The 14,893-nt window shown below is 42.6% G+C and overlaps 1 protein-coding gene across 1 annotated transcript in view; it reads right to left on the reverse strand.

Moving 5' to 3' along the window:
- NUFIP1 (nuclear FMR1 interacting protein 1) overlaps positions 1–14,893 on the reverse strand; it is a 37,319-nt gene that overhangs the window by 14,104 nt on the left and 8,322 nt on the right. Inside the window, exons 6-7 of the mRNA XM_090025471.1 lie at positions 9,472–9,564; positions 5,604–5,872 (exon numbers count right to left, since the gene is read on the reverse strand). Of these exons, the coding sequence (XP_089881597.1) occupies positions 5,604–5,872; positions 9,472–9,564 (362 nt within the window). The remainder of the gene's footprint in view (positions 1–5,603; positions 5,873–9,471; positions 9,565–14,893) is intronic.

The following is a 14,893-nucleotide window of genomic DNA, read 5'->3' on the forward strand; positions in this document are numbered from 1 at the left end:
TCTCATTGAGACAACTATATCAATAAAAGATATTATCCACAGAAATCCTTTCCTCTTGCATTATTTCCTGGACCATCACAGCCACAGTTCCAGTACTAAATACATATAAAATGTTTTTAAGAGATCTATTTTCTATTTAAAACCATCTAGTAAGATAAAGGAATTATTATGTTTAGTTAGTGAAACAGACTTTCTGGCCATCTAGATATTAGTACAATAGACCTCATCCTCTCACCTTGTTTTTATTCATAGATTGGAAGAGGAAAAGGCAGTCGAGGGGAAAGGGACTTAAGGGTGGGAGTTTACTACAGACCTCCCAACCAGGGAGAAGAGCTTGACCAGGAATTCTCGGGTCAGCTCACAGAGGTAGTGAAGGCTAAGGATGTGGTAGTCATGGGGGACCTGAATTTCCCGGACATCTGCTGGGAAGAGCAGTCAGCCAGGTCTGAACGCTCACGTAGGTTCTTGGCCAGAGTGCAGGACCTCCATCTAACCCAGGAGGTGCACAGCCCCACCAGGGGAGATGCCTTGTTGGACCTAGTGCTGGCCATGGGTGATGACCTGGTGAGGGGGCTGCGTGTGCTCGACCACCTGGGCGACAGCGATCATCGCCTGCTGGAATTCACCATCCAGCGTAAGGTAGCAAAGGCATGCATTAAGGCAGCGGCCCTAGGTTTTAGGAGGGCAAACTTCAACGAGCTAAGGAGGATAGCTGGAGAAGCGCTGAGGTCCCAGAGGGGAGGGGAGCCAGGTGTCCAAGGAGAGTGGTCGCTCCTTAAGGAGACGATCCTCCAAACCCAAAGGAAGTTAATCCCAACAAGGATCAAAGGGAGCAGGAGAGCACACAAGCCTCCGTGGCTCACCAAAAGCATCTGGGAATGTCTCCTTGCTAAAAAGGAGGCTTACCCCCAATGAAAAGAAGGGGTCATCACCAGGGAGGACTATTCTGTAGTTGCTCAGGGATGTAGGGGTCAGTTAGGAAGGCCAAGGCAGAGATGGAACTGGGACTAGCTTCCCAGATTAAGGACAATAAGAAGTCCTTTTTTAATTATGTAGGGGGTAAAAAGAAGGTCCCAGGTAATGTGGGGCCCTTGCAGGACGCAATGGAAAACTTGGTTGTCACACCAGACGGCAAAGCTAACATGTTTAACGATTTCTTTGCCTCCGTCTTCCTAAGTAGGGACCAGAACAGCCACCTCCCTGCTGGGCCCCCCTCGGGCCCCGGGGGAGGCACACCTGGGCCACAGGTTAGCAAGGATTTAGTCAGGTAGCTTCTGGAGGGGTTGGACGTATTCAAGTCAGCCGGCCCGGATGATCTCCACCCTAGAGTTCTAAAGGAACTGGCCGAGGTCATTGCAAATCCCCTGGCACAGCTTTACGAGCACTCGTGGTGCTCTGGTGAGGTACTGGAGGACTGGAAGAGGGCCAGCTTGGTCCCCATCTTCAAAAAAGGCAGGAAGAAGGACCCGGGAAACTATAGGCTGGTTAGTCTTACCTTGATCCTAGGCAAGCTGGTCGAGAAAATTATGCTGGCACACATCCATGAGGGGCCAGCAGGGGACTGCATGCTTCGGGGCAACCAACATGGGTTCATCAGTGGCAGGTCCTGTCAGACCAGCCTGGTGGCCTTTTACGATCAGATCACCAGATCATTACATGCAGGGGTAGCAGTGGATATAGTCTTCTTGGACTTCCGGAAGGCTTTTGACACTGTCTCTCACCCCGTTCCCATTAAGAAACTGGGGGGCTGTGGTATAGACACCCACACAGTCAAATGGGTCACCAACTGGCTGGAGGGCCGCACCCAGAGGGTGGTAGTGGATGGGTCCTTCTCAACCTGGAAGGACGTGGGCAGTGGGGTTCTGCAGGGCTCGGTCCTCGGGCCCGCACTGTTCAACATCTTCATCAGTGATTTGGATGAGGGGGTAAAAAGCACCCTGTTCAAATTTGCTGATGACACTAAGATGTAGGGGGACATGGGCACACTGGAAGGATGCAACAGGCTACAATCAGACCTAGACAGGTTACAAGGATGGGCAGACGAGAATAGGATGGGTTTCAACACAAGACAAGTGCAAGGTGATGCACCCTCGGGAGGAACTGGCACCATACCTACAGGTTAGGGAACTCCCCTCTTGTCAGCATGGAGGCGGAAAAGGATCTGGGGGTCATCACTGACTCCAAGATGAACATGGGCCGGCAGTGTGGGGAGGCAGTCAAGAAGGCCAACCGCAACTTGTCATGCATCCACAGATGCATCTCGAGCAGGTCCAAAGAGGTGATCCTCCCCCTCTATGCGGCACTGGTCAGGCCGCAGCTGGAGCACTGCGTCCAGTTCTGGGCGCCACACTTCAAGAGGGATGTCAACAGCATGGAGAGGGTCCAGAAGACGGCCACTCGCATGATTGGGGACAGCAGGGCAGGCCCTATGAAGAGAGGCTACGGGACCTGAACCTGTTCAGCCTCCAAAAGAGAAGGCTGAGGGGGGGATCTTGTGGCCTGTTATGAACTAGTCGGGGGGGGATCAGCAGGCATTGAGGGAGTCCCTGTTCCCCCAAGCACCGCCAGGAGTGACCAGGAATAACGGTCACAAGCTGGCAGAGGGTAGGTTTAGGTTAGATATCAGGAGGCACTACTTCATGGTCAGGGCGGCTAGGGTCTGGAGCCAACTTACAAGAGAAGTGGTGCAGGCTCCTACCCTGGGGGTGTTTAAGAGGAGGTTAGATGCACATCTTGCTGGGGTCATTTGACCCCAGTATTCTTTCCTGCCATGGCAGGGGGTCAGACTGGATGATCTGCTCAGGTCCCTTCCGACCCTAGAAACTATGAAAACAAAATTTTCCCGTTTCTTCACCTCCCAGCTAGTTTCTCCACTTCAAATGAAGTGCTTTATTAAACTGAGGTGAAAAATATATTCTGTCTGCAAAAGAGCTACTGCTGACAAAAGCAGGCTTGACAGTCCAAGAAACTCTAGATCCAGGTGCTTAGTGAATTGTACCTGTTCAGTGGTTTGGCTTTCTTTATAGGAACTTCAACAGCAAGCACAAACTGCTTGAATAATATTTTCAATAGATCAAATTAAATATGACCCTGCCACCTAGAAGTGGAAAAATATATTCAAACAATTAGTTGATTTTTTTCAACATATAGCATTACTATCCTATCCTGACAAGTAGTAATTGACAAAACATTCATTCTCTTGAATTATTGGGATTTCTATCCTGCAGTGGGATACAAAAACTGAAGGAAACCAAAACCACATTTGAGCAGTCTGACAGTCTATCAAATGGGAGTAGTGGAATATACCAAACATTTTTCCCCATATGTTTATTATTTTAAGAGACAGAGCTCAAGCTTCTTGTACTGTCAAAAAACCTATTTATATGCCATACCAAGAGTGCTATATCAGTGCAGACAGAATAAATAGCCATATAGTTCAAAAGTTATACTGCTCCCCTCCTACAGGAAACAGTTTTTAAGATCAAGTTTTGTCACTTTTCCTTATATTGCATTCATCCTTAAACTTTTAGGCTCTCAGTCCGGCAGTTTGGGATTCAAAACACGGTAAAGACTATTTCATGGTTTTCAAGAACAAGTTCCAGCGTGCAAACATTTCTAGTCCTATTTGGAGTTTTCAGAAATAATTTTTGTAACGGTTGGTTTTAGGGTGCATTTAATTTGACACGATTCCTTTAAGCTACTATGCAATATTTATCATGCAACATGTAACACTGTGCACAAACTTCTACTTGGCAGGGTTTCCAAAACCTGACTACCAGGCAGGAATTGCAGTATCTAAATTTAAACAACTCAGATTCAATTTCTTAATTCCTCTCTTGTTGCATTCCACTCACTGAACTGCTCTTCTAAACAGAAGCGCAGGCAAGAAATGTCACTGGTTATTGCCACAGCACTCAAGGCAGGAAAAAAGAAAAGAGGTTGGTTTTAAGTTAAAAAAAGAAAAAAAAAAATCAAAGACCAGCACTGCACATGTTAAATGTCCGTTACACTTATTTCCAATGTTACAGTAATTTCCAGAAGTACCTTCTGCTGAAATATCTTATTTAACATTAGGAGCAAATTGCATCTTTGGGCCAAACAGCACTTTTTAAGGTTTGCTTTTTTGGTTCCAAGATCTGAATAAACAGGTATTTCCTAATCTTTTGAAATTACAGGTAGCATAAAGCTATTTGTTAAATGTTGAAACACTTGTGTGTAAAATGGACAGAATTTGACTGTTCTTTTTTAGTGTGGAGAAATATATTTTTACTTATCAGCTAATAGTTCATTATTTGCTTAAAGCTTGTAAGTATTAAGCATATATCTTTATGTACACCAGTAGAGTTCACATTTGACATCCTGCCTCCTATACTCCAACCCCCTCCTCTGCTTTGACTGCCATCTTGGATTTTCAGGAAATTCTTAAAATCAAAATGTGCACTTAGTCTTTTTATCTGTATTGCTATAAATATTAGGAAAATAAAAAGGTACAGAGAATGGTCTCTCTTTCACACGTATGTTTACTGAATAGTCAGACTAGCCTGTACTTGAAATCTGTGACTCTACTGGCATTACTGAGGGTGCTTCCTCTGACTAGAATCTTATCTGTTGATTTCTTTCCAAATTACACTCCTTATTTTTCTAAAACTCCTTCTCTTCATTACCTACTACATTTCTTTTTTCTTCAATCTCAAATACCAACGAAGCCAGAAGTTTCAGCTTTTCTTATTAGCAGGTACAGGTCAGCAGAACCTCCAAAGATCTTGATCTATTATTTTCTCTCTAACAGGTTAATTCTGCTCAGCTAGAGATTTCCTGAGCCCAGGACTTCTAATACATTGACTCAGTCTGCACAGTTCACCCTCCATAATGCTCATATTGCATTTTTTCCCTGAGAAAGTTCATGTTCCTAGCCAGGATGCATCTGAACAGGAATTTCCATCCAAAAGGAAATCCTAATGAGGGTTTAAAGTACAAGGACATAAAAACAACCAGACAGCCACAAATTTATGACCCATTGATGCTTAAGCTGGCATGACCACAGGGCAGGAAAAACCCCAGTAATGTAGCAAAGTGACAAAGAGAAGACTTGTGGTTGAGTGGCAAGCTGTCCCTGCTGCCCTCTGCCAAATCAAGAGGAAAGTGTTACAACTGTTGCTGTGAGCATGGGTCTTCCTAATGACTGCAAGCTCTCTCAGAACCCAGCAAACAAGTTCTGATCAGACCTCCAGCTCTTCTAAGAAGCTGTTACCTAGATCAGGGGTTGGAAACTTTTTATCAGCAAGGGCTGCTGCTTGAGACCCAGCCCCAACCCTAACCGTCTTTCTACCCCCTCCACCTCCTGTGATGATCAGCAGATCCTGTGGCAGGAACAGATGGAAGAGGGCAGGAAGTAGGATCCTGGGGATGCCTCCTCTACTGCTCTGGCTGGACCATACTGCTGATTCCCCAACCTGCTGTGAGCTGGATCCAAGTCTCATCACAGGCTGGATTCAGGCTGTGGGCCACAGATTGCCACCCTGCCCCAGGTGAAAAGCAAGAGTAATTTCCCTAGCTGTGATGTTTAAAATAAGATCTCAATTTTCTTTGACTGTTTTTCTTACCAGCATCACTATTAGCCAGAATGCTAAGTGGATCCACATCCTTTGCACAAGCCTGGGCCTCTGAAACAGGCTGTTTTTTAGGTTCTTTCTGAAATGCATGGTCTTCTGGTCCACTGGCTGCACTTTGTGCCTTCTGTGGTGATGCATTAGCATCTTCACCACTTTTCTTAAACTTTTTCCAGAATTGACGCTTCTGCTTTCCCTTCTGTTTTTCCTGCTGCCCTGAAGGTTTTTCTTCTTGAGGAGCTTTCCACATACCCTTCATTTTGCTGACAGAAAGAATTGCAAAGATCTCATACAAACAGTATAGGAGAAGGAAAGAAAACAAAACAAATCAAAGCAAAGAAAGAACTGTGTTCTAAAGGAAACAAGAGATTAGAGGAACAACTTGTACTTCAACAAAATCTGTGAATTTCCCCTCTCATGTGCCACTGCACTTAGTTTCCCCAAAACTCAGCATATTGGGAGTTGAATATAAATTTACTAGAATATCAATTATCAACCTCAAAGCATTTTATTTGTGGTTTAGGAGTTTTACTTGGTGACTAGCCCAATGAACTAAGACATGATGGAAGGAGAAAAAAGTTCAACAGGCTACCAACATGAAAACAAGGCACGAGGGCACGTTTTATGGCCACCAAGACTGAAACAATTCTTCATCCCACATCATAAAGTCAATATTCCCCTCATTTAGTAAGGCTATTCTCAAAAGGCAGAATAGAAGAGATAGGAAGAGATCTGTTACTACCACATTTCCTCAGCTGAAGTCACCCCTTTAGTTAGTTCTAGAATATATTGTTACAGTGCTGTGCAAAATCCTAATTTCTTAAACAGATCAGACCAGCCCAACTGCTATGTCAGCTTAATCCACTGAGGACTTGTCTCCTTTCAAAAGTGTGTGCATTTTAAGGAAGGGGAAGTAGAAAATAAAAGATAGGCTATTAGTGAGAAGAAGGAAGTTCTCTTCCTTTACAGCAGAAGGTTTCAAGTTCTAATCAGGGAACCGTGAAGTGCTTTCAATGAAAGCAAACTATGGGGACAGCCAATTCTATGAATCACAAGGATTAGTCCATATTGTAAGAGGAATCTCAGAAGATCCCAGCAAAAGCTAAAACTGGTCTCTAAAAAAAATACAAGCTTGAGAACATGGTGAAATGTTTTGCACATATCTGAATGTGGCTACAGTGAGAAATTAGGTATAAAAATAGTAAGTTGTGCCTACGAACAGCATTTCTTCCAAGTGAGTTACTTTGGTTATTGACAAAAGATTAACTACCGTCAGCACCTCCAAACACTTAGAGCAGGGGTGCTCAGCCTCCGATTATTTGGCGAAACGTGGCTGGCAGCATCTTGGTATCCAGGTCACAGGGCTCACCACAAATTGGGAAATTTAGCAATGGGGGAGGGGTAGCAGGTATTACTGCCACCCTCCACTGCTGCCAAATGCCCAAACCCCAAGCTCTGGAGTGGGTTAAGGCCAGGCCATGACCCCTTGCCCCATTCTTCCCCCCTACATGGCCAGGCTACCCTTGTAGGGCTGGGTTGGGGCTGAGATGCTCCCCACCCATCTGCACTGCCAGCTGAGGCCCTGACACCCATCTAGGGTGCTGGATTGGGACCACAAGCCAGACCCAGCCCATGCACAAACCAGGTACCACCCATCTGGCCCATGGGGGTAGGGTGGGGAGAAAAGATTAAGCACCACTGCCTTAGAGGAATGCAAGAACTTCCATGCCAGAGTGGGCCGGACAGCTCATTTTGCTCAGTTCCCTTTCATCAATGCACATACAGTGAATGAGAGGTCCCTTTGTAATACTCAGGCAGTTGTGCAATACCAAGCCAGGAACCAAAAGGAAAAAAAAAAAAATCTGAGTAGTTTCAGGGGAATTAGAACAAAACTCTCAGTTCTGATAGGAGATTTCCTATGACACTTCAGGCAAGTTGCTTAATCCATCTGTGTATCTGCTCCCCATCGATAAAATGGGAATATTACCTTCTTCCAAATTTGTCTTTAAACTGTAACTTCTATAAAGCACAGGTTTTCCATGCATTTGTTCAGCACTTTGTACAAGAGGATTATGCAACACCAGGAGGTTAAAAAACATTGTGATGGGGCAGCTGCTGTCTTTGATCTATGGACACTAAAAACCTGTGACAATTCTCAAGATCAGAAACCTGTTGTCCAGTTCCAATGCAGAACCTCCATTCTGCCTTCCCCTTTGATAGATCTACTAAAAGATGCATTCTCTACTTCTTGTCCAAAATGGTTGCACTCAGTATGGTACCAACCGGCTACTGCAGTCCACCTACAAATGGCTGCATTTAAGTACTAAGGGATATGTTTCTTGTATTTTCTAATCTAATAGACAGGAATGTTAAAAATTAACATTTGCAAGGCACTTAAGTAGTACTTTTCTACAGTGGCTCTGAAGTGTTAATTACCTAATCCTTTTTAAAATCTTAGTTTGCTGTTTGCCTGAATGCCACAAGGTTCCAGAGAATAAGCTGCATTCTAGCTTGCCTGACACATCAGTAAGTTTTCTACATAAGCACCAACTCCAGAATCTTTATTGTTGACATACAAAGCAGAAACGACAGCTTTCTGGACAGCAGATTGAGTCTGTAGTGCTAGCAGTTTGGACAAAGATTTCTAACCTAAACCAGCATTGCAGATAGAGGTCACCAAGTAAAAACAAAAAATGGAACAGCTAACAGCTTAAGAATCGTTTTTCTAAATCACTTTTCTAGCAGTAAAACTACTGACATGTGATAATCTTAGGCATGAAAGGCAAGTGACCTTTAGATGCTGCCTTCTGAGTCACAGCTCACTAACAGTCAGAAAAGTGCTATCAGAAAAAAAATCATTAGACACCAGTGATTGTACTACTTGGACAAGCAGGGATCACCTTAACCTCTAGTTATGAGCCTCTCTAGGCCTCCATTTCCAAGCATTCAAGCTTTATATTCACTTCTAATGTGTTATTACCAGTGTTCATTAAATTTATTCCATCTCACATAAGCCAGACAAGGAAAATGCCACCTTAGTCCTTAATAAGTAGGAACCTTTGTTATACAGCCCTGCAGAAATGAGCAAAGACAGACCGGGGTATACTGCAAGTGTGACAGAGCAGCTTCTGCAGTTTAGTCTTCATTGGGACTATCTGCACTGCTATAAAATATCAAATTAAGACAACCAGGTTAAGGTTCCCCTTTCTATTAACATACTCAAGCTACATTAGAAGAACTTACATGGAACCAAGTTCTCTTAGTACAGATAAGTCTGAGTCCATCCCTGCAGACCAGCAGAAATGCTCCACATGGAAACAGGAAAAGCTCTAGCATTTTGAACTGGGAACACTTTTGCTGATCCTACTTAGTTCTGATCAATTAACAAGAGGCTGGGGCATTGGGTACATTCTAAGAATAAAGAAAGAATAAAAAGGTGGGAAGATACAGCCAATCTCTCTCTACAGAAGCCTGCATGGTGACTTCCAGGGGTTTGCAGGTAAGATCAACAGGAATCCAAGAAGAAACAAAAGGCACACAGTGTAGCTTATTATTCGGTGACTGAGCTTCTTGTTTTAAAATTTAGACTACTTTGATATTTTGTTTTCTTAAGCCAGGGAACACAATCTGCCCAGAATATCAGGACTGTAACATGATTACCGTTTCAACTGGCTAAGTCACAAAAGAGGTTTGCACAGTACTGTGAACAACATTAAAATTTGCAACTTGAATAAAACGAAGGATATGCGGACAGTAAGTTACAATGCCCAGTAAAAGCTGCAACCACTTCTGCAGCATGTTTGAAAAGGAGTGGACTTTTAACCAATTACTAGAAGGTTAAATACTGCCAGAAAAAGCTTACCCAAATTGTGGAGTTGTCAGCACTTCACCTCTCTCTTCTTTCTCTCTTTGCAATACTTTCTTCTTTTCAATGTTTGCCACTGTAGGAAAGTTTCTAGAGAAAAAGACAAAGTGTAAATGTTTAGTTTGCACCCGTCATAATCCATACCTGCAACATACACACCACATGAATGAATGCAGTTTAATCTTTTGTGTCTGTGAAACACCTTTAAGACAAGTTTAAAGTCAGACTGTTTGCTCATCATACCAGGACTGGAAACGGAGAGGGAGGAAATACACCCACCTGCATATGTACACAGGTACAGAGGGTACACTGAAGTGCAATGGCTTTATTAGACAATCTAATGACCTCACAAACTAAAAAGACACAAACATCCCAAAACAATAACATCTACAGATTCCACCAGGCCATTACATAACATGACAAGCTTATGCCACAACCATTAATAGTTCTTCAACCAAAACATTCAACTGTCACAGGCACAGTGCGTATTTATCAAGATAACCCCATCTTCATGTGAAAGATTTTCTGCTCATTTAGGCTGGATTTTCCTACACAAAAAACATAGTTCATCAGGAGAGCCTCCGGACACACAGGACTCCTTTATGACAACAGGTAAGGAAAGCACATGTTTCCTTTCAAGCAATATTCAGTATTGTGGTTGCACACTGACCTCAGTTTCACCAGTATTTCTGTCCTCTTTAGCAATTTTTCTTGAAACTGGAATAAGTCATGCAGACCAAAGCATATCCACAGTTATAACTGTTTCACAAGCTACTTCTTTGCACCACCCCAGACTCCGTTCTTCCTTAAGGAAAATGGTACACTAGTTCTAACATGCAAAGTCTGATGTGAATCATTGCAAGAGATCTTACAAATGGCTCTTCTATTCACCCATCAGAACTTACTCTTTCAGTAGAGACCCCACCACTTTGTAAAGCACTTTGAGATACCAAGAAAAAAAGGATATATTCTGTTCTTAAGGAACGTAATACCAGTTATTAATAATTAATGTCTGTTAAAAAAGGAGCAGCATCAGCCTAGAGCGGCTACACATGCAGAGTTATCAAAAAACACAAAAACAGCCAGCTTTTTGTGCTAAATATTTCATCTTCTCACACATCCTCCTCTATTTTGTAGCAGCAAAAGTACATGTTAGCAGAACAAGCTGAGGCAAGACAGCTGCCAAGAAAGGAGGCGAGGTGAAAAAGAACAACAGAAATTTTTACAAAGCTCATTCCTTCTAAGGTAAGATTTTTAATGGGGCTGGTAAGTTTTTGCAAATCATGCTTAGATATACTTTTATTGTATTTCTTCCAGAAGTCCTAATGTTTATCACATTCTATACCTTCCATGGGAGTTATTCCTGCCATTGCTGTAATCAAAAGCAATGGTAACTAAAGCCCAGCAGAAAAGCAACTGTTATGCATCTTCCAGTTTGCCATTTCTCATTTCTTATCACTGCCGAAACTGATGTGCATCTAGTGCATCCATGCTACTATCTTTCCAATAGCTATATATCAGAAAATGTCTATCAGTTGTGCTATTTGCCACCATTCAAGGAAGTAAATATATTCATGCAACAGAAAAGCTGGCTTTTTGCTAACTTGAACCAGATGCCTATGATGAAGAAAGGTAGTATCTGTTGAATAAACTTAACCAGCACTGACCAGGCCAACATGTGGAGTTGACAATGTTGCTCCATCCCAGTGGTTCGTACCCAGATTGCCACAACACCCTGGGGTGTTCAGTCTTTCCTCATAAGTCAAATCCCCCAGCCCCTCACCATTTTTGTTGCCCTCCGCTGGACTCTCTCCAATTTGTCCACTTCCTTTTGGTAGTGGGGGGTCCAAAGCTGAACACAGTACTCCAGATGTGGCCTCACCAGTGCTGAATAGTAGGGAATAATCACTTCCCTTTGACTACTGGCAACACTTCTACCAATGCAGCCCAGTATGCTGTTAGCCTTCTTGGCAACAAAGGCACACTGCTGGCTCGTATTCAGTTTTTTCTCCACTGTAACCTCCACGTCCTTTTCTGCAGGGCAGCTTGTACCGATGCATGGGATTGCTCCATCCTAAGCGCAGGAAATTGCAGTCCTCCAATTTGTCTAGGTCACTCTGAATCCTAGCCCTACCCCTTTACTACAGAGCCATGCACTAAATCTTTTAGCCAGCAGAATGTATTCAATAAATGCCCAGATGAATGAAGCTTCTACAAAGATTACATCAACATATAGAAGAGATGTACCAAAGTAAGGGAAAAGCAAAACAAATGAGTTCAGGAGATAGTTAAAGAAGGCAAATTCGATAACCTATCCAGGCATAAAAAGCCATTGTAAAGGACAGGCATAAGAATTCCATTTTCACACTAAGGGTGTCTGGCTGCAATTATCTCAATAACTTGCAGTGCGATAGCTGAAGATAGGGTAGTCAGATTCACCATGTACAAACAGGATACAGATTTCTGTGGAAAGGAGCTCTTTTCAGACAAAGAAATACAGGAACTGTGCCTTATGTGATAATTAGTGTGGAATGTCAACAAGTATGTGGCTGGTCAACAGTTCTCATTATATTTCTTCTCACTATTTACCAGACTAAAAAGCAAGAGACTAGCCTACTTGCTGGGGAAGAGGAGGGGGCAGGACCACATCAGTTTTGGTGATAAAGTGAGTCTACACAGCTCATGAATGGCTACTGGCATCATCTGTTAATATACTAGGGCAATGAGGACCTGGGAACCATCTCACTATACTGCTTAATTTTAAAGTTTCTCTGGACAGGAAGGGACTCACAGGTTACTTGAGAATTATCAGCTCTTTACATTAAATACAAAGGCCACAGACACCACAGCAATTCAAAGTAACATTGTGAGGATAAAGAACTGGTTTCTGGGCAAACAGAAACTAAGGGCATTTTTACACATCCAAGCACCACAGCACTAGGCACTTTGAAAAGCACTGGGCACTGTGACGTTTGCAGTTGTCCAAGCAGCAAAATGCACCAAGCTGAGAAAATGGCAGTGATGCATTTTTGAACTAAAACACATTGACGATGTTTTAGTTCAAAAGTGCACTGCCGCCATTTTCTGCGTGCTGATACGCATTTTGCTGCTTATACAACAGCACAGCACAGTTTGCCTCAGCTCGTGTTCAGAGCAGACTTGATTGAGTCTGCTCTGAAGCAGCGGATCTCTGGTGTATCATAGGACAAAAAAGTATACGTATAAATGCCCCAAGATGTTAATTTCCCCAGTGCAGGTGCCTATATATTCTTGGTACAGGTGCATTTTTACTCCTGAATTTTTAGGATACATTCAAAAGAGCAACTATTTAAAAAAAGTAGTTATGACCTTGGGAAATAACCAGAATGCTGAAGGAATAAGCAACAGAAGAACTAAAACAGCAATTAAAGCCTGAGCACGGAGCTAAATGCATTAAAATGCCGCCGCTTGCTTAGGATCTGATCGTTTATGACCTGAAAAAAAAAACAAAAACAAAAACTAGCTCCCTTAATTGCAAGAGAAACTTCAGACAGTAAATACACGCCCCCTTCAAACACCACAAACCTAAACAACATAGCAGCTCAGGCTCCCTCTGGAATCCTTTTTTTGCTACAATGCAAAGTTTACTGAAGCTTTGTTGCTGAGTCACATTACTAAATTGTTACTTTGCTGAAGGCTCAATTTATTGCTTCACAAAAACTATATTTTAAGGACTTTCATACAGATTCCTTACTTCAAAAAACCCCCAAAATAACAGAAGTCACCTAGGCAGTCATTCTGCACCCATGTATTATAACTAAACAAGATGTCCACACAGGACGTAAAAGCACCAAAATGAACTACAGAACCACACCACCTAGTGGACTTAGCTTTAGAGGATTCTGTTAGATTCGGCTACTTCTACAACTTCATTAATCCTTTTGATTTTTATTGGTCAAAAGGTTCATTTCCATATATTTTAGTATGATGATTCATGCAGGAATTTTGCAGGAACTCAGATGTAATAGGCCTTAAAACACTGGTCAAAGCAATGAGCGGAGTGGTCGTTCCTTAAGGAGATGATCCTCCAAGCCCAAAGGAAGGTAATCCCAACAAGGATCAAAGGGGGCAAGAGGGCACAAAAGGCCCCATGGCTCACTGAAAGCAAAAGTCTCCTGGATAAACTATGGCAGGGGGTTGGACTTGATTATCTGCTCAGGTCTCTTCCAACCCTACAAACTATGAAACTTATTTCTTACAAGAGGTGCTGGTCAGTACTTTGCTGTTTGATCTTCTATAACTATTTTCGGGAAGGTCAGATATAGCTACAAGCAAAACATGAATTTCATCATATAAGCAAACTGTATGGTTATCAGCAAAAGTTGGGAATTCTTACACAAATATCCCAAACAAGAAGACTGATCACTATAACCCCCCATCAAAACACACACATACAGCATCAGGGCACATGAAAAGCTAAACAGTAATTTTCAACTATGTTGAATTTTTAATGGGAACTAGTCTAGCAGTATATAAAGCTAGCTATGGACTGAAGCTATGTCTTGCTAAATTCAACATTGATTATAAGCCTGGGATTAAGGGCTCTCTAAAAGTGTTTTGTTTTGTTTTTTTTAACCCATCAACATCAAATTCTAGACAAGTTTAAAGAAGTCAAAAAACAACTTTTGAATTTCTAAGAGAGAAAAGGACACTTTGGGTTTCACACCAGCTGCCACAAGACAATAGTCTAGATAATCTTTTTCTGGTTAACAACAGCATCAGGAAAATAGACTGTTGCTACTAGAGCATGCACTATGTCAGGGATTGGAAACCTTTTGCTAGCCTGGGCTGGCAACCCAGCTGTGGGTCATAAAGCTGTCCCCACTGCCACCATCACACTGAGCAACCAGCTGTCAGCCCTCACCCTCACAGCAGATACTCAGTTCCTCTGCAATGAGGGCAATAGAGATGTGACAGAGCAGGAGGCGGCTCCAAAGCTATCAATTCCCTTGTGCTGAACTGGATCTTTGCGAGATGTAGGTTGCTTACCCCGGTATTTATTTAAAAAAGAACAAAAAAAACCCAATTTAAGATTATGGCAAATTATAAAAATTGAACCGGACAGTTGGCAGGCCAAGGCTGTGGGTATAAACAGAAACTTTTCCTTTGTCCTGCCTGTACAGGCACAAAGCAATCAGGGCTCACGGACAGAGGTGATATCTTTTATTAGACCAACAAGATTTTTGCAAAAATCTTTAAAAATTAAAGGAATTTAAGAATTAAAAAAATTGCAAAAGTCTTGTTGGTCTAATAAAAAGATATCACCTCCATCCATGCCACTTCCCTGAACCTGCACCCTTCTATGAAAGCAGGTTCAGGGAAGCAGCAGGAAGCAAGAGGGGATAACTTCCGCACTCTCTCAAGCAAACACATGCCAGTA

The sequence above is a fragment of the Crocodylus siamensis genome, chromosome 1, assembly GCF_052110815.1.
Source record: "Crocodylus siamensis isolate JL-2025a chromosome 1, ASM5211081v1, whole genome shotgun sequence".
Taxonomy (NCBI): domain Eukaryota; kingdom Metazoa; phylum Chordata; order Crocodylia; family Crocodylidae; genus Crocodylus; species Crocodylus siamensis.